Here is a 23,535-nt window from a genome sequence, read left to right as displayed (position 1 = left end):
GATTAAATATTCCTCGTCTTTGTTCACAACTAAATTCAGCGATCAGTTACAGAAATTCAGAATATCTCAGCTCAGATCATCTTTTCTTTGACGCTCTCCACTGATGGGTTCCTTCTTCTGTCGACTCGTCCTCACAGCTTTAAGTCGCCGTTTCTGATGTCTGATGTCATCGTTCTCCCTCTCTTTTTTTTTTACATCCGGGGACTATTTTACCGACTCCATATCCGTCATGCGCCGAGGCTGTTTGAGTGTGCTCCTAAATGTTCTAATGTAAACAAACTTGTAATTATTGGCAACAAAATATGACTCGGCTGATTTTCCAACCATTGTTTTGTTTGAGCCACTGTTCTGAAAATACAGCTAAACTGTGGATTCACGGGTGACTCCAAACTCATGAGGACATTTCAGTGTCCACTCGTAGTTTTCCTTCCCCTCTTTAGGCTCACATGGGCGCCACTTATTAAACAGTTCAGGTTTGCAAAGTCAAATCTAAGCAAAGCGGAAAGCTGCTGCTGATTTGAACCAAAACTTCCACCTGCAGACCAGAGGAATCGTGAACATTCTGGTCTCTCAGAACAAGCTGCTAAGCTTTCTTTGAGCATCACTTTTCCTTAAAAAGACTCGTTTCTGGCACCATGAAGGACTAGATTTAACTTTAAGAAGCAGTCATGTGTCGTCATGCAATTATTTCTGTATTTTGTACTTTTGTCTCATTTAAAACAGGAGTTAAATACAGGAAAACAAGAATAAAATAAAAGCTAAACTAAGACTCAAACACATTTATTTAAACATTTTCATCTTCTCTTTATTGACTCTTTTCTCAAACACACATTTTTAAAGCTCAAACATTCACTGTACAGTTTAATATTAAAGTGTCTCATTCGATTTTCACAAGAAACAAACAAAAAGTACAATAAATCATTTTTATGGACAGTGGCTTAAACCACTTCTCACAGTATCCTGCTGTATATATTATTACATAAATATGTTTTGATGTTAATTTTACAAAATAACAAAATGCAAAAAGTTATTTTTTTTTTTACATCTTTCGGACCTTTACAAAATTGAAAGTAATCAATGATAAGTTTACAATTTAAGTAAGCAAACAAAACACATAAAACTAATTAATGAACCAGTTTAAGTGTAAGTTTGTTTGAATTTTCTGCTTTAAAACTGACTTTAGTTCACATCCTTTGACAGTTTACTGATGTGCATAAAACCAGAATAAAACCCGTTTGTCTGTCTGTAACATGAGCACTGCTGGAACTTTCATTTCAGGTTTCCAAAAGATACTAAATTAAGAGTCTTTCTTTAATACAGTTTAATAAGTGGATTAAAAGGATGAAAAATGACTCAGAGCTGGAAAGAAAAGCATAAAAAAGCAGTTACATGAACAACTTCGATACACTTCAGTGTCTTTGTAATTAAAACAAAATAATTTCCACAGAATGGTATAAAAACGGAAAACTGTTGTTTTTTTTTTTTTTTAAAAACGGCACCACATAAACTGCCTGTGAATTACTGATTTATAATCATGAGACTTTTAAAGCTCAGGTAAATGAACGTCGGGGAGGAATGATTTAGGCTGAAATTGAACCTTAGAAAAACACATCCGAGGTAAAAATAAAAAATAAAAATATGTATGCACGTGGATAAGAAAACAAAAACAAACCCATCAGCTGATGCATACATGGAACATTTATCAAAAATATAAGCGAGTCTCGTGCGCCTGCAAACTCACAGGAAGCGTCGACCGACCCTGCAACTGCGATTAAACGGCCGCCATCAGAAGATACGACGACTCAGCAACCTGCAGGAATCCTCCCTGAGCTCCTCCAGTTTTTCAGCCCCCCCTCCTTCATGATTTCACACATCAAGCCTGTCTGGACTCCTCTTCACTCAGACTACCTCCCACGAAGTGCACAAGTTAAAAGCTTCGACTTTAAACACACACACACAGATTTTAAATCAGACGTTTCCAGAACAAACGTTAACCAAACTCCACGACAGACCAGTGTCGGTTTGAAAACACAGCTGACATTTTTTTACACTTCAGTAGTGCTTCGTTATTGTAGTCCCTTTAGTTTGAATGCTACAGTAATTAATAACAATCACATTTTTGTTGCCTCAATTAATTTGCTCTCAAAGTTGAATTATTGAAGCTTTTGCCCCTGTTTAGGGTCTGAATCACTCAGCGAGGTGTGGGGATTCTTCTATTACCTGGTAAGTTTGACGACTTTAGTTCAGGACTGAAAGCTTTCTGCAACATTTCTTTAGTCAACTTTCTGCAGATTTCAGCTCTTCCAGTCTTTGTTCTTGAAAATGGAAAGACAGCTTTTGTAAATCTAATGAACACCAGCAAGTACAAACAAGCTCATTCGTGATGCAATTATTAGATTAAGAGGTCCCGTTATGCCAAAACTGAAATCGGTGCCATCATTTGTAATATTAAATATTGTTATCCCCGCTGTAAATCTGAATGAGGCTTAGGCTTTTATCAGAAACAACCGAAGCTTCACTAAAAGACCCGTTTTATGACCTTTTACCACTGGTTTGTACAACATGATGCGACAGTGGAAGAAGAGCGGAAACTGGAGAATATTATCAGGCGTACAGACAGGGACACTTAAAATATACTACACTTAGTTTCTGACATAGAAAGTGCCACAAAATTAAGATAATGAAAAGAAGAGGTGCAGAAAGTTTCCAGCTCGACAATCACAGCTTAAAGAGAAAAATAAATTTGGCATCTCTGAGCTCGAACCTCAAACAGTTCAGCGCCGATTTCAGAGAAATGATTCACGGTTTGAAGTTTGGTTAAGCTTAGTGTTTGACTTGGTTAGCAGACGACTTAAAAAGGCACAAGTTCGGTCTCAGAAACCGAGCAAATAAAAGCTCTTTCAGTCGGGTATAAAGTGTGTTTGTGTGCGCAGAACAACGTGCATCGACTTGCAGGGTCTTCACTGTAGAGCAGCAGAGAGGAAGGGATGAAGGATCTGGAGGATGAGCAGCAGTCTAAAACCAAGAACAGAGCAAAGTTTCACTAACAACATTTAAAATGCATTTTCTCCACACAGTCAGCAAACTCTGGATTATTATTTTTTTTATTGCAGGGGGGCGTGAGCTTCTATAATCAGGCCTTCATGTTTGGAAAATGACTTCATGTTTTTAAGAAGACAGCAGTAGTTTTAGAAACAAAGAATATATAAATATTCACAAGGTAGTAGCACTTGAATACGGTCATTTTTGCTAAAAGTTTCATTCTGCAGCAGCACAACAGTCCTAAAGCAAAGCAAAGCATGGCCTGACCTGATCCCTGATCAGTACAGGAGTCAAATACGTGAAGGCAAAATGCTGATCTTTGTTGCTGCTTGTATGCATGAAGTTACAGCAAGAAATTATATTGAATAAAACTGTAATTTGTACGAGAAAGCAAGAGGCTTAGTGTTAATCCCTTGTACCATCTGTTCTTGATATTTGATGCTTGAACGAGAAAGAAGGGAACAAGGAGGTCAAGTAAATAAGACGTTTAAAAAAACGATAGGAGAAAATGTATGAAGCCATAGGTGTAACAACCGTCTACAGAAAGTAAACATTAAAACCTAGATGTGTTCTCTCAGTACGAAGCGCTCAGAAGGCTTCCTCTCTTCAGCTTACAGATATGTGACAGCGCTGTGGAGCGCAGCAGCCTGTAAGGTAAATAATGGGCAGCAGTGAAATCATTGTGTCACTGGAAGTTTTGGGGCGTGCCGCTTGAGGATGTCACATCGTGTAACATGCACTGTCTTTACTCTCCATCCCGTAGAGTCGCAGTGTGGAAACATTTCTCCGGGTGCCAGACAGGCCGTTCAGCAGCACACTCATCCCCGCATCAGTTTCAGTCAACTTCATCCACCCCTCCCTCCATCCAACCTCCGTTTTATTCTTACGACGGCTGATAAAACTACTGCAAGAATGGCCGACGCTGCACTAATCAGCACGTCGCAGAGATCAGGTTTGTTGTGTCTTCGTGTGAGGACTGCGCTAAGACAGGAGCACGTCCCAGTGAGAAGCTTAAATTTCCCTGAAGGCATAAAATATATGTCCTGATGTGGAGCAGCCGTCGTATAAAGCTACCTTTAATCTAATCAACAACAATAAAAACAACAAGAGTAAAACAGCTGTGAAGACTTAAAATGTACAGGAAGTAAAGATCAGAAATTCAGCAAAAGAGCAAAATTAAGGAATTTATCAGCTGGACAGTTAGTATCACTAGAAAAAAAAAGTCCATCAAATCTGTAAAAAGCCCCCTGCAGGAGTGAAAGCCATAATCTGTGGGGAACCATTAGAACAGAATATGTAAGAATTTTAGCAATAATCATCCTGACTCCTAAACCTAATAAATATATGAAAACACAAAAAGCATTTCTCTTTTGTGATTCCACCAAACTAAATGAGCAAAGCACAATTTTCTTCTTGTGCATGATGCATCACTTTGACCCTTGGATGAGGCCGTTATCAGCAGATCATTTATTTAGTCTTGTTCTGCAATTCTCTAACAGCAGCTAGTTTATAAACCAGCTCCTCCAGCCGTTTATCTCCATGTGCTCACCTCCAGTTTTCTGTCTAAAATACAGTCCACAAAATGTATTATAAGAGTCAGGAACTACTTTTGGCTTTTATTAAATGCTACAAAACGATGCACCAAATTCTCTGCTTGGGAGTGGCAAACCTCTCAGGACTACATCCCCACCACGCCGCCGCTCCCTCTGCTCGGCTGCTTCCTGTTAAACCGAATAAAAGACAGCACTCACACGGAGAGTAGCAGCAAACACTAAATCCTATTTTGTTATACTTGTCTTAATGGTAATTTTATACTTGAAAAACAAACATTTCAGGGTTTGTTTTTGTTAGAGACGGCTTGCTCAACTTAGCCGACCTAATTCTTACAATAAAAACAGCAGATAAGCCAGAATTAAAGGCTTCATTTTGAATGTTTGTTGCACAAATCTGAAAGGTCCGTCATCAAACTGTTCAGTGCTTGGATGAAGTGAAAGTTTAACTTGAGCCCAGCGGCCACTGAATAAAGGGCTTCTTCACAGGGTCTCAGGTGGGACAACACTAAAGAGTCAGTCTGGCACTTTAAGATCAGTTCCTTTAATTTTAAATCCAGCTGTTCAATAAATGCAACTTCTATCCAAAACCCAAAGTTAATAAACCCAAGTTGCCTTCATTACCATCCCATATTTTCTCTGATCATTAAATGTTTTCCTGCTTAGTTCAACAGTTTACCGTTTAACTGAACATTAATTACCTTTTTCAAATGAGCTCGTCAACAGGAAGGTGAGATCTTGAGTGCAATGACTCAACGTAGGCCAAGGCACTCTGTAAGGAGGTGAGACAGTAGCCTTCCTCGCCTATCAAATACCTGAAAGGGAGAATCAGGAGTTAATAAATAAACCCCCATTTACTTTCGCTGTCTGCAAAATTCATTAAAAAGGTCAAACACAGAAACCCAAAGAGAGCTGCAGCATATAAAACAAGACCAGGCTGGAGGAAACTGTCCCAAACATCCATCGGAGCGGAGCATTTTGACCCACTTCGTTTCGGTCACTGAGGTGGTGGGCGATAAGACAAAAGATCTCTGCCGGAAAGTTAGTTTCCTTCTCCTCTTTCAAAACTTTTGTACACAAATAAGGGTGGGGAAATTGATGACAGGGGGATTGACACATGAATAAAGAAGTGATGAGTCAGTTTTTTTCTTTTTAATTCCAGAGACAGCAGACTGTGTGGGAGAGGAGGGCTGCGAAGCAAGTTGACTCCGGCTGACCTTGGACTAATGAGGGCGAAACACGAGACGAGCTGCAGCCAAGATGCGCCGCTGCATGGGTAAACATCAACAGAGGACGTGGAGAACACAAGAACCTCACCCCTCGACTGTGACTCGGAAACTGACAGCGAAATGCAGCTAATGTACCATTTGTTTGGCTGAGTAACCAAAAGGTTATGAGTTCAACACATACCAGAACTACAGCACGCTGGCTGACGAGACAGGGGACAAATACAAGTTTTAATTTACATCCTTCTATCAGTTTGCCCAAATAAGCAAACAACAATAACCTACTGAATGAGGTCTTAGTGACCTTTACCCCCAAAATATAATCTATCTGATCATTACAAAAAAGAGACATTTCAGGAAATATTCCAGTCAAAGAGTTCAAAAATAAAACTTTACTACAAATTTAAAAAAGGCAAACAAGCAGAGTTGCAATTTATTGGAAACTAAAACATCTCCAGGTTTGTTAGTCTTCATGTGGTTAAAGGTACACTAACAGACACCTTGTTGGTCATTACCTGTAAATATGTACTTGTAAACGTTAAAGCTTCACCGGCTGATATTGTGAACTGCATCCAGGGAGATTTAACCCCCCCGCCCCAGGCTTTGACTGAACTTCCTCCTCGTAGCTCTGTGGTTCCCCATCTTTCCTCCACTCAAACACTCCAAACCCACTGAACTGTATAAAAATAAAGTGGAACTTTATTTGCATTTTTATAGGGCAGAAAACCCAAATCTCAAATATCCTGACGTTTTCTGGCAGGAGATAATCTAACCAGCTGCCTTTTAAAGCACCAAAGTTTTTAATGGCTGTGACTAGACCTTTAGGGTGTGGTGAGGACTCGCACGCTATGATACCAAGATAGATATTTGTCAAATAAAGACCACCAGTAGCCCTTAACAGCTACAGTTCATGTTTTTATTTGGTGTGAAGGAGTTTAAATCACTCGAATGAACACTAGACGCTGATCCATGTTTAATTTTTCAGGCTGAAATACTCAGATTTATTTTGTGTGAGCTCAATATGTTGCAAAAATCTTCTTAAACATGGGGGTACATTTGTTGAAACTTAAATGTAGGTAACTGCTGAAAACTAGGTATGCAACAGCAAATGTTTTGGAGTGTTTGTGAACGCAGAGTACCATTGGTAGCATGCTAAAACTGACTCTAATTTAAGTTTATTACAAACATTCTGCACGCGTCTTTAGTTTTGATCTCAAGTATGTGCTTCCCTCCAGTTACTAGCCACTTCTGAATGCTCTCATTTATCAAAACAAATAGCAACAACGCTCCTTTTCCATTAAGATGACTCACCCCTCGTGAATGAACTCCTCCAGAGCGGCACATTCTGATACCAGCTGGGGACACTGACACCGCAGAGCCACGAAGGACAGGATGGGCAACAGGTCGTCTGCGCCGCTGTCGGACCAAAGCAGGAAAAGAAACGCAGAAAGTAAACAAACAGAGCAGAGGCTAACAAAAAGTGACATTTACAGAGCACTTTGGCGTGCGCTCTCTGGGGCAATGAATGAAAACAAATCCAATGAAACTCTTAATGGGGGTGCGTGATCAGGGCTGGAAATTATAGCGCTATTTTCTTCCCCCAAGATCTGTAGGGAGGACAACGTGTAGCCTGAGAGATGACGGTCTGATAGCATTTTCTCTGTGTGCAGACAGCTCATTTGTTTATCAGGACTCACACGCAGGGCTAAATGCTGGGTTGCTAGATTGCGTGAGAAGGCGGGTTGACGGCCTTCGACTGACCTGGCTGCATGCAACTGGATACTCTCCTTTTTCTGCAGATTCTGGAAGGTGTGGACAAGCTCATGTAACCGCCGTGAGCTGGACCACACATACTCGCACAATTGCAACCCTGAATTATATTTGTCAGAGTTCAGTTTTGTAAACATCCATCCCCTCACACGACAACTTGAGTCTCTGCATTCCAAAGACACAATGCACTCCAGTCGCACGCATAAATACTAATTACAGAGTTTAAATCAGTTCTGACTCTGGGTTTGCCTCGTTATGAAGGAATGAACAGAAATAAGTGGGAATATTTTTTATCAAAATGAGGAAAAATGGTAACTAAGTAAGCAGTACAGCAGAAGAATGAACAAAAGCTCCAAATCGGTCAAAGATTTTACATATGAAATGCTTATTAAAGAGTTAAACAGTAATTAGTACAATAAAAAATAGTGTGTTTGGGCAGTTAAGACAATAAGAGTACGACCAAAAGAAATAAATGATTCATGTAAAGTCACTCTACGTGTAGCTTCTCTGTCAGCAGAATGTTTCAGAGAAATCCACCTTCAAATCCTAAATCAAGATTATTGATGAGTCAGTGACAGAGAAAGACGCCTGTATTTAAATAAACTAAGAAAGCAACAAACAGATCTGCACTCAGGACAGAAAAACAAGTACAGACAGGCCAAATTTAATCTCATCACTAACCTTAAATAAAATTCAGAAGGGCGAGTTTTAAAATTCCTAATCATCAAGAATATTTGTGCTGCATTTAAATAAAAACTAACTGATATTGTAGAAACAAAACTATTTTGCATCTTACTTCAAAAGATGTTTTGATTATGAATTTCCCCCTCCATTTAAAGATTATTTCAAAAGAAAATGCAGACATAATGGTGGAAACTAAATAATCAGGAATTTAAATAACCTTTTGTGCTTTGTCCATGTCCGACTTATGTTTTCATTTGTATATTTTGGAATGAACAAGTCGTTTTGGTGTGCTGGGAGCACGCAGAACGATCTAGGAGCGTCACGCTTTTCTAAAAAGAAAGGTTCGAGTGCCGAGCTCAAGACCCTGCTCGACTCTTTACTCAGCCAAGGATGATCATTTCACACAGACGCCAATAAAAGGAGACAGATATGGAACAGCAGACATCGCCTCAGGAGTTTTCCCTCCCACATAAAAACACCGAGATCTAACTAAAGAGGATAAAAGAACAAGTGTACGTTGGGAACAGTAATGAATGAGGCAGCTTTTTGAAGAGGAATATAATATTTTATGGGTTTTGGGATGAATTTACATCTTGATGTTTATAAGCATGCTTAAAAAAAGTGATGATATAGTTTCATGCAAGTCCAAAGTGTGACCAACCAAATAAATGTTTACTTTAAGACCATTTTTTATGTCATTTTCTATTGTGGTCACAATTTTTGTCTGATTTTAGAATATTAATGTCAAAATATTGTCACTTTGTTAAATTTCAGGTGAAAGATGACCCGGGTGGTAATTATAGTTAATATAAATAGAGCACAGTTTGCTCTTTGGGATCTGGTTCAGTGTTTAATATGAAGCCACAACAACAGATACAAAAAAAAACTGCATCCATTCTGCCAAAATGGACAAAACTCTATTGTACGTTTTCAGTTATTGTTGGTGCTACAACCCATTTACGCTTTGTCTGACTCAACAAATACCCATGTCTGTTGTTCTTCTCCCCCAAACTGCTTTTTGAGCCCTGGGTTTGCTCCGAGCTCAGACAGAACGACCCACTTTAGGGCCTGGTCAGTGAGGAGCGCTCTGCAGGGGGGCAACAGACCCAGGACGGCCCCCGCTGTGCCAAGCCTGAGTGAGCACTGATGAGAGCTGACAGTGCAGCCACCGGGGCACAAAGTCCTGAAATTATGCTCCGTAATTCCAATGGACTTTTTGAAAGAGTTTTTCCCCTCTCTAATATATGCACAGAGCAAATGAGGAAATGGATTTGGAAGTTTTAATGAGGCCTACTGCTGGGGAATTAATAAGACAAAACGGACGACATCTTTCCCTCTCCTAGACGATGTTTTCCTCCCTCAGAAACAAACTTTACATTTCTCTACAGAGACTTAATTCAGCTGAAGTTTTACTCACACGGCTGCAGTTTTAGGAGCAGAATCCACCTCCTGAAGACACCTATACTCCTCGGCACAAGCACAGATCAGACGCAACGTCCGAACTGTAAAAAAAAGCATGAAACGCAATAATCAAGGCTTCAATTTTAACACAAAAACCCCACTGAAAAATACTTAAATGTAAAGATACCAGGTTTGTGATATTGTTGCATGTAAATGATGGCTACAAAAAGAAAAGAGCACCACCCGCAGGAACACAAAGGAAACGAATGTTTAAGTAACTGAAACAAATACACGATTATAATAATTATAAATGTGATAGACTGCCATTTAAACATGCATTTGTGAGCTAAACTTGTGTTTCTAAGATACAGAAATTGTTTGTCCGGACTACTGATCTCTACAGAAACTCAGAATACCACAATGGGTAGTTCAAAAATAAGCTGACGAAAGGTTTAAAGGGTTCTGTGTTGACGTGGCTCTGTGGTAAAGAGACTGTACTTATATAGCACCTTTCTAACCAACCTGGCTACAGAAAGCACTTTAAAACCAACCTGTGCCTTTATTTCCCCATCCACACACACGTTACAGCTAAATTTACTTGTTTAATCTAAACCTGTGAACTCAAAACGGTTGACTGCCCCCTAAGGTGAAAGCTCTTAAAGGTTATCTGCATGGAGAGATGGGTTTGGTAGAACAGGAAAACACGATCCGACTTTTTAATGAAACACTAACCGATACATTCCAGCTTCCTCTGTGGACAGCAGTCTTTAAAGAGCAGCTTAAGCTCCTGGACAGCAGACTCGTAGGGGTAGGAACCTTGGAGAGCACTGGTGTCCTGAGGAAAAAGTTTCTGGGGAACACCGACATCTCCTGGAGAGGCGTCGCAAAACAACCTCATGCTTCTCTCAAACACTTGCTCCCTTTCTCTGAGGACCCTCCTGACAAAGAAAGACAAACATCAGGCTGGAAAACAAGAAAAATAATAATGATAAAACTGATTGCTAAAAAGAATGATGTTTGCAATCAAGTTACAATTTAAAATGACTGAATTTACAAGAGATTTTACCCAAGTGACGATTTTAAACATTTCAGGTAAACAGATTATGTATTTATTTCTACATAACTGGTTGTTTTTAATGGGGGATGCAAGTAAACTTTGTTTTTTTATGCTTTGGTTTCTTTTAGAGGAACTGTGAGTGAGACAATCCATGAGACAAATGGAAAGCGTAAGAGCTGTTAACATGTATTAATCTGACTCATGTGAAAACAGCAATTTTCACCAAATATGAGAACTTTATTTAACAGCCTGTAAGATATCCAAATATTTTTGCTTAAAAAATGAAAATAGAAGAATGTAACTCATGTAATTATCTTTCCTGGAAACTATTTTACCGTGCTGCTGATGGAGGGTTATAGGTGAGACTACCTGAAAAGAGAAATGAGGGCGCCCCACAGAGGCGTGAAGAAGGCTTCCTCTATGCTGGCAAGACATAAATCCTTAAACCGGGCTGTGTTCAGACACTCGAAGGACAGCAAACAAAGTGAAAGGAGCTGATCTGAAACATTAAAACATAAAACAGAGTTATTATCACTGAGCAGAAGTCTGCGCCGTTGAGATCGAGCTGTAAAACTTCTGCTCACCGATTGCGATATGAATGTCTTTCACAGTAGACTTCAGGTGCTCCTTCAGCGCCCTCATCTCCAGCTCCGCCACGTGAATCTCGTCCAGCTCCATCGAGGGGTCACAGGTCAGCTCAGAATCCAAGGTGCTGTCGTTCGTGCTGCTGTGAGGCGGATTCCAGTCCAACTGGGACAGGAACTGCTCCAGATCTTCAAAGGAGTTCTCCCGGTCCACGGTGTCCTGCGTGGGAGGCTCCTCTGCGTCCACATCCTCGTCATCCAAGTTGGTGTTGTTGTGAGAGCGTAAGGGGGACAGCGAGGAGTCTGTGCTGAAGCTCTGACCACCAAGACTACTGCCAGCAATCCTGATGGACTTCCTGTGACTCTCTGATTCAACGTTTTCACAGAAACAGATTAGAGTTCATTTTCCCATCACAGAATTAAGATTAATAAAAAAGCTAGACATGACATTTACAGAACTGCTTTTTTTTTTTTTTTTTAAACATACATCAAGAGTTAATGAAAAAAAAAAAGTGCCTAAAAAGCAGACAACTGCATAAAAACAATCTCAAACCTATCGATTTAATCCTTCACGTTTTTCCATACCCTTAGTGCAGAGTGAATAATTTTGTTTTATTCAAACAAAAGTTTATTTTGACTCACGTTAAAACAGACATTTCTAAAAACTCGCTGCTGTTCCAGATTTAATTCTAGACGCCTCATTTTTAAATCACGTCAGTGTTGTACATCTTCTGTACATCTCTTTATTTGTAATCAATCTTATCTTTATCTTTTGTGCTAATTAGTGATATGATACTTCAGAGGATATATAAATTCATTTTGCCTTCACGATTACTACAAGAGGATCATATTGATGCTGATTTTACTTACAAATCTGTTTTTAACCAACCCACTCCCACAAACACCTGATTGCAGTTTTTACCTGGATGAAGCAGGTTATGAACGCTGTGTGAGGATCTCAGGGACAAGGTAGGACTCTGAGGAAGACCTTTGCTAACGATGGGGTACAGCTTGTTGTAAATTCGGTACTGGTGTTTCCTCAGCAGCTTCACCACTGGGTGGTCCGACCGGCTGAAAACACAACAAATACTAGTTAATCCTCCATGCCTGTACAGATACAGTGTGACGGCAGCTTTAAAAAAGGTGATAATTGCTTAGTTCAGAATCTTCACTGTATGTAGTTTGAAAACTTTTCTGATGAATCTACAGTTCATAGAATCTGTTTGTAAAAATAATGTACATAAAATATAAGAGACAAGTGCCTGCTCTGTTTAGACAATTTATTAGTAATCTAGAGTCAATCTGAAAGCCTCAAAATTTACAAAATCAAGGCATGAACACTTAAATTTCCATACATTTTCCATACATGAATATGAAGGCTAATGAAATCCAGTAAACTAATGGGCTAACCTGTTGAACATATCAGAAACATGTATTGCCTGTAGCTGTAATGAAATAAAACAATTATCTAAAAGTAAACGTGGTAGTTCCAGAGACAGATGTAGAGGTGACATATTTGAGGTATAAACTGGTTCAACACGAGTTGAAAGGTCAGTAAATCCCAATTTAGCCACAAAGTGTTGGTCATGTTAAAACTAACAAAATGACAAAGTAAACAGAATCCAGAAACTGATTCCAATCAGGTGTAACGAGTCAAAGGTTTATCCTGAGACAGAGTTATTGATAATATTCATAATCGATTGCTCTGAGTTCACCTCAACGATATGAAGCCCATAACAGAACTGATTAGATTTGAGGTTAAAATCTAACTTGTTAAATATAGTTTAGGATATGTCAAACAGAAGTTAGACCTCTTTCGTAGCAGACTCTTTGAAGCAAAAGGTAAGATTATTGTGCCTGAAAGCATAACACTAAGAAGCTTCCTTTTACCAACCCCAAACTTAGCAAACATACAGAAAGCAAACTAAATACGGTGACTGAACCGCCTGTGAATTTATTTGTCTTTCTGACGGTTTGTGACAGAATTTGGTGAGTATTCATTTCACTGGTAAAAACTAAAAACAAAGCATGGATGTTCTCTTAAACCCTCACATCGCCGTCAATTACCTGAGCAGATAAAAGACCAAATCTGACACTAATGTGATGTCAGGATTCTTCTTTATGTTGGCTTTCCACTGTTTGGGCCAATCCTAAAAGCACAAAATATGCGTTAAGTACAACTCAAACACAAAAACATGAGGTACAATTTGAATATGAAAATGAGGTGCACTGATTGGTTTATCATACAAATCATTCATCTAAATATACACTCGAACGATAAAAAGTCACACTTCCTGGGACCTCTGCAACAAACGGTCAGTTACGTTGGATGTTTCTACAGATCTTGCCACCACACTTACGTGATCTTGCTCATATTCCAGGACATTGGCATAAAGAGAACGCTGCTCTTGCTCTTCTGCTGTCATTGCTCCAGATGCAGCAAACCTCCTGTTCAGATAAAAACACAAACAAGTTCATTTCTGTGGATTTTCAGGCAGACGCACATTACTTGCCAACCTTTAGGGTCTACAGTGAACAATTAGATGTCGTCTTTTTGATTTAGAAAGTGTAGAAAGTCATTTCCTAAATAAATATTACACAAAAAAGTCATTGATAACCTTTACAGCGTTTATGGGAAAACTTATACTTAATTCCTGCCAATGAACTTAACACACTATAAGCAAAGAGAATGTTTTACAAAACTACAAAGAAATAAAATATTTTAAAAAAATAAATAAAACAGGCAAATTTAGGACAAAGGAGCAAAAAACAAAGATCCTTGCACATATCCTGAATCATAATATAAACAATCTGTTTAATCTTAATGTTATTCTATATATCATTTTGATAATGTGAAAAACTTTAACAGCTTTGAAAATTATGAGGAATTTATTTCTAGGTGAAACAGCAAACTTTGCGACCCGAAACGATTTACAAAACTGACTAAACCCTTTCAGAGAATTAACGGAGAGCTGTGGAGTCTTTGGAGCTGTAGATAACGCCACAAACAGATAACAGACTGTGTAGAAAGTTCTCTGGTTTAATTTGAGTTTTGTTGCACTTTGGAGCACAAAGACTGTGTGCATAATGATATCACTGCAAGAATTAGGAGACAACGAAAAACAAACTCGAGGCAGGGAATGTCAAAACATAGTAACTGATAATTCCTCGGTAAACAGTTGGACAGACCTAGAACCAATCAGAGCACAAAAAAGGGAGGAGGGGAGTTAAAATGGACGCCTTACATATATGCACGCAGAACCTGAGTATACCTGTTGGCTTCCTCCTGTAGCCTTAGTCTTCTCTCCTCCATTTTCCGTTGGAGCTGATGTTAACATTAAGGGAATCTCCAAATATCAACTTCAAACCAGATCAGCCAACAGTGGTGGTGTTCATAGATGAGGAAATCGGCTTTAAAGCTTTAGGCGTGGACATTTCTTTCTGGAGAAGCATTACTTTTAAGATGCAAAATGCCTCAAATTAACATTCTTGCTTTTTGCTTTCTTTGGAGTGTTTGATTATTTCCACACATTTCACCACAAACGAATAACGGTTGAGTTTAATTAGGAATGAAGCATTAGAGAAAACATTTTTAGAACCAAATCACTGGTCAAGCAACAAAATGGAGACTTTTCACAACAAATAAAGACTAGATGTCCAAAGGATACAGCATCTTGCCTGGCCTTGGCTATGATGAGATTCTCCATCATCTGCCGCTGGAGAGAGAGCGTCTGCATCGGGGAGGAAAAAAATGTTTTTAAAAGTAAAAGATGTTAAAATATGACCCCGTAAATTTAAATAAAATCATCATAAACATCCTTTACATTGCAAAGAGCATCTTTTAAAGAAATGACAAACATTTCTGACTTGTTCGTTTAAACTTTTATTGAATTTAAAAACTGGCAAAACAAACAAATTGCACACACTTGCACAGAAACCCAAAACAAGCAATGACAGACATGGCTCCCAAAACAAGAACAACAAAATCAACATAAGAAACTGGCATAAAAATAAGCCTCCGGCAGTCCTTTTTTTAAACCCGAAGTGAGATGCCATCTTCCTATAAGCTGACTTTAAAAAGGTGCAGTCCCAATCCTTATTTTTTCAGTCCTTTGTCACAATTTAGACACAAATTTGGCTTCTTAAAATAAATTCAGTAACTGCAAACAAATGAATGAAACTTGAGCTGGTATCCTAACAGACATTGTCCATAACAAAGTCACATAGTCCAGGATGTGTATATTAATATTTTTGCTGAATCTCGACACTAAATTGGTTTGAAATTTTTACACACATTAAATAAAACATCTGTTTCATATTTACATTACAGCAAACACAAAGAAAGCCTTCAATCGATGCCATTTAACATATCTGGGGCCTGTGTCAAAGTGGAGCATGTTAACACTGTACAATATCCTGGTCCACACATATTGAAAAGAGCGGCACAAAATATATGAACTTGTTTCACTTTTACAACATTTCTAGGGAAAATGTGAGTTGGTCAAATACTGAGGTTAAAAATAAAACAAAGACCTAAAGCCACAATGAGTCCATCAGATGTCTGAAGTCTCAACAAAACGAGCACAGAAATCAAACACCAGAAGTGAGACAGAAATCTGAGTCAATCATTAAAAAAAACACCAAAACATTACACAAGCTGCCTTCATCTCATTACCCAAGATGTCTCCAAACATCCAGATAACACAACCATTTCACTTCTCACAGAAAAGTGGCTTAAATGTTTGCTAAATGCAAACTATGATGGCACAAAAGAGAGGCCTTTAGGTTAGTTAAACACCCCAAAAAATCATATAAAAAAAATGGGAAATGGCAGAAAATGTTGTGTAAAAGCTCCTGATATTTGATTAATTATTCTAACTCAGTGCTATCAGCTTGTTACCACAATAATATACACATCAAAATCAGTGACAAAACCTCATTTACTAATTCTGTTGCAGAGTAAATAAACTTAAGAAAACACTAAATCCAGTGAGCTTTACACCAAAAAACATCATTATAATGCGCGATATTGATTAGAAATAATGCATTATTGTTTGGTATTTTTAAATGGAGTACAGAGAAGGTGGGAGTTTTACTTTACATTTAACTTTTGTTGACTCAAATTTCTTAAATACCAGCGTTGCGTTTACGTACCTTTGCTCACGTGCTTAAAGTGTCCGAGGGGGGGTTAAAGAAACGTACCTGACGTTAATTAGCTAACATTAAGTTAGCTGACCTCACTTTACCTTTACAAACGTCTTTAGTTTTCTCCAGTAAGGACGGAGCTCCACTTGATTCCGAAACATTTTGCGTATCTGAATGACAAATTGACATAATTTACCTTAAAAAAAGGCTGATTTTTTTTTTAAAGAATGAATATCGAAAATAGAATTTACCAACGGTAAAGAAAGAAACAATTAAAGTAATGGTAAAGGCTTACCATTTTTTCCTCCTAAAACTGAGAAGATTCTGAGACAAAGTAAGAGAAACTAGGACAAAAGCGTCTTCTGTAAAGCTACGACTTCATCTAGGGTTAAATAAGCCAAAAGTCTCCTCGGAACACTCCCCCATCTTACCTGGGTTTCCACCACTGACGGAGATAGCGTCGGACCGGAAATGCAACCAAATACAAAATAAAAGCACCGGAAGTCGACGTTTTGAACGTGATTCCTGCCTGATTACACTCGTTTGGTTTTTTTTAACTTAATGTTTATAAGTTGTTGTTTTTTTATACTCTGAATAACTGTATCGGTTATGTTCGACATTGTTTTAGTAATATTCAGAATATTTTAGATATATGTTTTTGCTCCTCTTAATTTTACAGCAGTTTTGTCCATACTGTGTGTTTTAAATGGGCTTTATAAACAAACTGACATAACTTTAGAAAACTGTTATGTGCTTGAATAAATAAAAATATGTACCAGTAGTGCCACTGGTCCACCGACTATGATATACCTCTCTGGGTTGTTCTAGTTATGTGCTGTTTTTCCTGTATGCAGAATAAATTGTGGTTGAAAAACCACCCTGAAGTTTTTCAATTACAACTATGACTCAATTAATATCAAATCCAGTTTTCTAAACATTCTGAGAAGGGTAAGTCAAACCAGCTAAACTAAGAAACTAGACACAACTATACTTATCCTATATACAGTATGTAAACTTTCATCTTAATTGGACCTGTATACAGAGATTTGAATAACCAGTTTTTTTGTTTTAAGTAATGCCACCTCCAAAATATATACACTTGGTCATAAGTTTGAACATAATTAGAGATGATGACAAGTAAACACAACCAATCATTAGCATCACTGCTCTAAGCAAGTAAAAACATGAAGTGGATTATTAAAACTGTTGCACTGGAAATTTGTCCTGAAGACTTTCCATCTTTCTGTCTGATATTTACATTTGCAAAGCATGGTCTTCGTGAAATATGCATAGATGTCTATCTTCTTCAAAAAAAACCAAATCTCACTACTTTTCTGTAATAAAGTTGCCATCAAAGAAAAGGAAATGAGCTTTTCCAGGAGCACTGATGTAAGCTCATGCCATAACTGAGTCTTGGTTTTGGACTTTTTGCTGATAGCAGTTTTGAAGTTTGAAATTGGATGGTCCTTTACGTTGTATAATCATTTCCCCCCACAAATTTTAAATAATGGAAATATCTTCCAAAAGTGCATGTTTCTACTGTATGAAGGGGCTTTCAGAGGAGTTAGTACTGCCACAAGACGAGGTAACAAAAGGCTTACAGTGAAGTGTTAAGAGGCAATTGTTATATAACTCCATTACAATGTTTGACAAATGTTTCCCAGAGTAATCCCTTTTCATAGTGATTATATCAGTTACTGCTGATTGTCAGTTCTTGACGCAGTGGAGGATCAGTGATCAGGAGCGTCCATCGTTGGGTTGTGATCGTGTCCTTTCTGCAGGTAATTTCTTCCAGATTTTCTGAGATTGGCTTGTAGAAGATTTAAGATGCAACAACGGCTGTTTTCACTCTTAAAAGTGATTCAAAGCTTCAGAGTCTGCTTCACTTAGAGGCCTACCTACCAGGTCCTTCTGTAGCCAAAGGCATGAAGTCAAGATCTTTCTAATGTCGTGATAAAACTCTGTTTCAAAAACGGGCACCAAAAACACCAAACAACAAAAGACCACTTGTACGACAACAAACAGAGGAAGGAAAACATCTTGAATGCTCTACATTTGTACAAATCATCTCTCAGCGACAAGGATGCAAAAGATTTGTCAAAGTCCTCGTGGGAAATCACTCAAATTTCTTGACTTCTTAAAGGTCTACCATTTCACGCTCCAACCCAACAAGTGGCCTGAAGTGTGAAACTGTAAACCAATAAGTTAAATGCTGTGGCACAGGTGAAATAAACAGCATGTATACAAGCGTTTTCAGGAAGGTACCAGTGATTTTTATACACATGAGCACTGACATGTAGAAGGTTTTAGGATACAGTAAGAATCTGTTAGAACAGAATCATCCAAAGGTTCAACCCTTTTCTAGCTGTTTCAGTAATTTCAAGAAGGTGGAAACAGAATAGAGAGGAAAAGTGAAAGTTGAGCTAAAACAGCTAATCTCATGTTATAGTATCTGACAATTACAGGGGCTGTATAGGGCATGAACTGATCACGTTAAAGCTTATTAAGACGCCTTACAGTGTATATATAGAAACTGTAATAAAACAATGAATGTATAAGTGGCTTGTATCATTGTAGTAGTGGTATTTCACACACTGCCTATTTGTGTGTCAAGCTGATAAAGTAATAGGAGGTGACAAAAATACAAAAGAACATGAAACTTGCAGAAACAAATAACAGCAGGAGACCGAAAACGGTTCCGTCTCCCATTGTTCTTACTTTTATTGTATCATATAATACAAATACTTCAAACTTACTAAAGAAGTCTTCTGGTATGCCTGCCCAGGTGTGAGTCTTGCCAGACGGGCTTCATAGTTTGCTTTCAGCTTCTGGTTCATACGTGAAGCTTCTTCTAACGGTGTCAGCTCCCTGTAGAACATCCAAATTTAAAAAAGGCAAAGGCACAAAAACAACTGTCTCTACACCGATCAACAAGACAAACTGAGCAAAATGAACATTGTAGCCTTGTCAACCACTCTGGACATTTATATAAATTATGAAGCTGATTCAAATTATTCTGTGCTCTTCTCTTCAAGAACAAGAACTTGGAGTGTTTTGTTCTTTTGATAAAAACAAACAATTTAGAAAACTGTTTGAACTTCTCATTTAATGGATGATTTAAGCAGGTTTGCAGCAGTGTTAACCAAAACCTTGGTGCACCTTTCTCTCAGAACATTTCTACATTTCCATCTCATCCATTTTATCCATTCATGTTATCAACCCATCCGTCTATCAGTTGTAATTGTCCCAAACATTATAAAGTTAAAAACAACGGTTACAAATGGGTCTGAATACTAAAATTGTGATCATTTCGAATTTTTTTTAATACATTAGATTTATTATTTTGAAGCACTGTCTATAGATTTCACTTGTATGTAAAATGTACAAAAAATAAATATAAAAACTGAAAACAGCTGAAATTATTGTAATGGTTTCACTTCGAGATTCAGCTACATTGTGCAAACAAATAGCAGACTGCATACATCTGTTTGGAGTTTCAGGTCAAAGTGCTGTTCTCTAATTGAACCACAAAACCTACTGGTTTCAATAAATCTGTACTTATTTGTACTTTGTTACTCACTTTAGGCAATAACGTTTATTTAAAAGGGGCAATATCAGCAGTTCTTGACAAAAACTAAGCCTTACTTTTTGCCTGTGTCCTGTGAAGCCACTGTTTGTAATCTCTGGAAGACTTCGGGAGGCAGAAAAGGAGATAGCTCTCCGCCACCATCTGACAAAACCCGGCGGTGACCGGTCTTTGTCGGACTGTCTGCCTTGCGCCGCGCATCAATATGACTATCAGCAGCAGTGACTGCAACAGCTGAAGTGAAACAGAGAGACAACAAATTGTGGTGCCTTTAAAAGACAAAAAATCTGATGGTGAATAAAAGGGAACTCGGTTTGTATCAACTGGAGTCAGGGACTGGTGAGGGTAATTATAAAGGACATGCTTCTGATTGGAGGGCATTTAACTCACCAGTGTTTGCAGCAGTAGCAGTGGGGAGCCCAGCAGTCTGAAGAGGCTCTGATTGGCCAGCTGAACAAGAAGTAGAAGTGGGAAGGTCAGGAGGGTCAGAGCGCTTTTCTATGAAAGACTTAGCTCGCTCCAGACACTGCTCAGCTAGCCTCAACATTCGCTCCACTTCGACCGCCACCATGTCCTTCTCTGAGGCCGAAGAGAAACAGAAAGAGTCATAAAAAGTGAATAATTTGAAGGAATGGCACCCTGACTGATTAATCTAATGCAAGTCTATTATCGAAAGGTTATCATATTTGAGATCTGATTCAGTTCCAAGTATAACAGTCAACTACTGTCTTTAAGCTGATTAGTTCATTTCTTAATGGAATTGATTAACAAGATGTCCTGCTTGTGTTCTTCTGCTCTCCATAAAGCGAGTCTGCTCTCATTAGCTGCTACATACTTAAACCTCAGAAACTTCTCTCCTCAAGAGGTTCATTTTGGTTAAAGGCAGCAAATCTGTCAATGATGTACGAGAGATAAAGGAGGAGTTCACCTGTTAAAAACTACATTTCTTAATGTAAAACATCAGACAAATTGGTTGTTTTATCATTAATATAATTTCCTTTTTGAGATCAGTAAAGTATGACTCAACTCAATTCTTCCTATGAGTTTAAGAAATTCTAGAAAAACCTCTCCTCTCCACTCCGAGCACAATGCCACATGGGAACTTTCCTTGTCCTGCGAGGGGTACCATGTCTGAACTGTCATGTTTTTGTGATTAAGGTTTATCATCTGGAGCATATCAAGCTCCAGATGATATGCCAAAACAAGGTGTTACTTATATCCTACAAACTTCTTTCCAGCACACAAGATCCCTCTGCAGAAAAAGGAAACAGTCCAAAAATCTGTAACTGTACAGACTGAGCATGCAGTGCACACGTGTGCTTAAATTTGTAACTTACTGCATTTAATAAAAACATAAATAAAAACAAAACAACTGTCAAAGTAAAAGACAAACAGAAGAACAACATGGACACTCGTCACTATTCACACCCTGACAATGTTTCACTGAAAGAATAAAAAGACTAATTCAATTCATGTTTGCTTGTTTTTTCACTTGACCCTTACACTCACTGGACAAGAATGTGTAATTCACAGGTTTTAACAGAAAAACAAAAAAGTTAAACCAACCAGTAAAGATGTTTTATTGCAGGCAGGTCAAACTGTTTCACAATTCAAAATTAGACTGTTGTTTATCTTACTTTGAGGCTCTGCTTCCTCTAAAAGTGTTTGTGAAATGTAGTTGATGGTCCGCAGGTATTCATAATAAGCTTCCTGCAGAGAGATCACAAGTCAGGCAACTAGCAGGGTAAACAATAATGAATGCATAACAAACAGAGATTTGTACATATCTTCACTATAAAATAAAACTGCTGGGGTTTTTATGTCAAAGAAATATGGCAGAGTGCGCCAAACCGGAGTAGGAACACAATGGAATCATGTTCATTAAAACAGATTCTCTGAATGATAACAGTGAGTCAAAGGCAACTGGATAAATCAGTTTTGTATTGAAAATCTTTCTGGGATGAGAAGCAAAACGCCTTTAAGAATAAAAAAGAAGTCCTGAAAAATGTGATGAATGACTGAGAATCTGCACAAGCTTATGTAAGGACAGCATTATGACCATTTCTATCATTGTTCAGTTTAGTGCAGGCAGGGTGGAGTGGACGGAGACAAGTGTCGGGGGTGGTTTGTGACAGGACAGGTCATACAAAGAAAAAGGAGGTTTACAGTATGAATACCTGCGGATGGTTGTGAGACCTGCTGTGATGTGCAGTTAGGACAGGGGTGGAAAACCCTGGTCCTCAAGTGCTACCAACCTGCATATTTTACCTGTTTCTCTGCTCCAGCACACCTGATTTAAATCAATGGGTGATTAACAGGCTTCTGCAGAACATGAAGAGGTGATTTAACCACTGAATCAGGTGTGTTGGAGCAGGGAAACAAGTAAAACATGCAGGATAGTGGCGCTTGAGGACCAGGGTTGCCTACCCCTGAGTTAAGAGGAGGTGGCACTAACAAAAAGACAGGAAGCTGAGCTGGAGGTGGTAAGAGATGAAGGTGATTTTTCACTGGGAGAGACTAACATAAACAGGATTAGAAATGGGCATGTGCAGAGGATCCACTGGACAAAGGACATTAAATATGCAGCTGCCAGGGAGGAACAAGACGCAGACTACAGAGAAGGTTCATGTATGTAGTGAAAAAGGATATACAGATGGTGGAGACTCAGAAAGGCAGAAGTTAAAAGAAGAAATTGCATCAAAAAGCCCATCAAATTGACTGGAAACGATGCTACGTTACGTTACAGGGTCCCTCTAAGTATTTGACTTAATTATCGTTAAATACAGTATAGTCAGAAACAGCACTCAGTGTCTCAACAGATGTTAAAATAATTAATATGATAAGCAGACGACATTAACATTAGTCAGCTAATAGCGTTAACCCGGCAGGTGTTTCCTGGAGTGTCAGCCTCCGCCCCCTCCGTCTGTTTACATCTCTGCACCTTCGTTTCCTGTCGGGTTAAAACTAAATATTTATCCCCGCTACCTTATGTTTGTTCTCTCCGTCCAGTTGTATTGCCACTTTGGCCAATTTCATGGCATTCTGAAGGGGTTTTAAAGCGCTGTCAGCCGTAGCCATTCTAAATCCGGATATTCTGCAGGTCTTTTTCTTCTTCGTGTTTTTATTTAAAAATTCCGAGTCGCTCACAAAGAATGACACCGCCCCCTGCTGTTCACGCAGTCACACTGCAGCAACAATTGTCCTCTTTCTCCAAGAGAAAAACATATTTTTAACTGAGTTACACAAGAGGGACAAAACTAAAACTATGGCCCCACCCAAGGATCAAACTCCATCAATATTCTTGAAGAAAAAATACACAAATCAACTTTGGTTTTAGATGCAATATGTCAAATTATTCATAAAGAAACACCAAATATTGTTTCCCAGTGACCAAACACACTACGGCTAGGGTTAGGTTCTCCTCAGGGTTTAAAAGGTTATGGCCTTTTGGCTCAGGGCTAGGGTTAGGGTCTCCTCAGGGTTTAATGGG

General features: G+C 38.6%; 1 protein-coding gene across 4 annotated transcripts; it reads right to left on the bottom strand.

The window, feature by feature from the left end:
- Window positions 1-954: 954 nt before the first annotated feature.
- Window positions 955-23,150, bottom strand: vps9d1 (VPS9 domain containing 1). 4 transcript variants are annotated; one of them, XR_005233753.1, is made up of 19 exons: window positions 23,031-23,150; window positions 21,683-21,755; window positions 20,436-20,624; window positions 20,105-20,279; window positions 19,216-19,327; window positions 16,561-16,629; window positions 14,983-15,045; window positions 14,587-14,639; window positions 13,675-13,762; window positions 13,382-13,464; window positions 12,237-12,385; window positions 11,315-11,680; window positions 11,100-11,229; window positions 10,406-10,611; window positions 9,690-9,774; window positions 7,130-7,234; window positions 6,334-6,494; window positions 5,294-5,407; window positions 955-3,015 (listed from the first exon to the last, which is right to left on the bottom strand). XR_005233753.1 is itself a non-coding variant. In XM_037978369.1 (18 exons), exons 1-17 carry the CDS (start codon window positions 23,121-23,123, stop codon window positions 5,299-5,301), a joined length of 2,148 nt encoding a protein of 715 aa, XP_037834297.1. In that variant the 5' UTR covers window positions 23,124-23,150; the 3' UTR covers window positions 955-3,015; window positions 5,294-5,298. The 4 variants fall into 4 exon arrangements, 3 of the variants coding, with proteins under 3 accessions (XP_037834297.1, XP_017274550.1, XP_037834298.1); XM_037978369.1 differs by lacking the exon at window positions 6,334-6,494; XM_037978370.1 differs by lacking the exons at window positions 955-3,015; window positions 6,334-6,494 and adding an exon at window positions 3,026-4,763.
- Between the last annotated feature and the right edge of the window lie 385 nt (window positions 23,151-23,535).

The sequence above is a fragment of the Kryptolebias marmoratus genome, linkage group LG11 (genome assembly GCF_001649575.2).
Source record: "Kryptolebias marmoratus isolate JLee-2015 linkage group LG11, ASM164957v2, whole genome shotgun sequence".
Lineage (NCBI taxonomy): Eukaryota > Metazoa > Chordata > Actinopteri > Cyprinodontiformes > Rivulidae > Kryptolebias > Kryptolebias marmoratus.
Note: the sequence above shows the minus strand (reverse complement) of the source record. Positions and strands in the feature narration are given on the sequence as shown.

Bases quoted from the DNA above. Each gene is read 5' to 3' on its own strand.
- vps9d1 (XM_037978369.1), bottom strand. From the start codon at position 23,123: ATGGCTACGGCTGACAGCGCTTTAAAACCCCTTCAGAATGCCATGAAA. The intron at 20,625-21,682 runs GTAAGATAAACA...CTTCGGCCTCAG, and splicing joins AGAGGAAGCAGAGCCTCAAA to AGAAGGACATGGTGGCGGTC. The intron at 5,408-7,129 runs GTGAGTCATCTT...TCTCCCTTTCAG, and splicing joins GAGGAGTTCATTCACGAGGG to GTATTTGATAGGCGAGGAAG.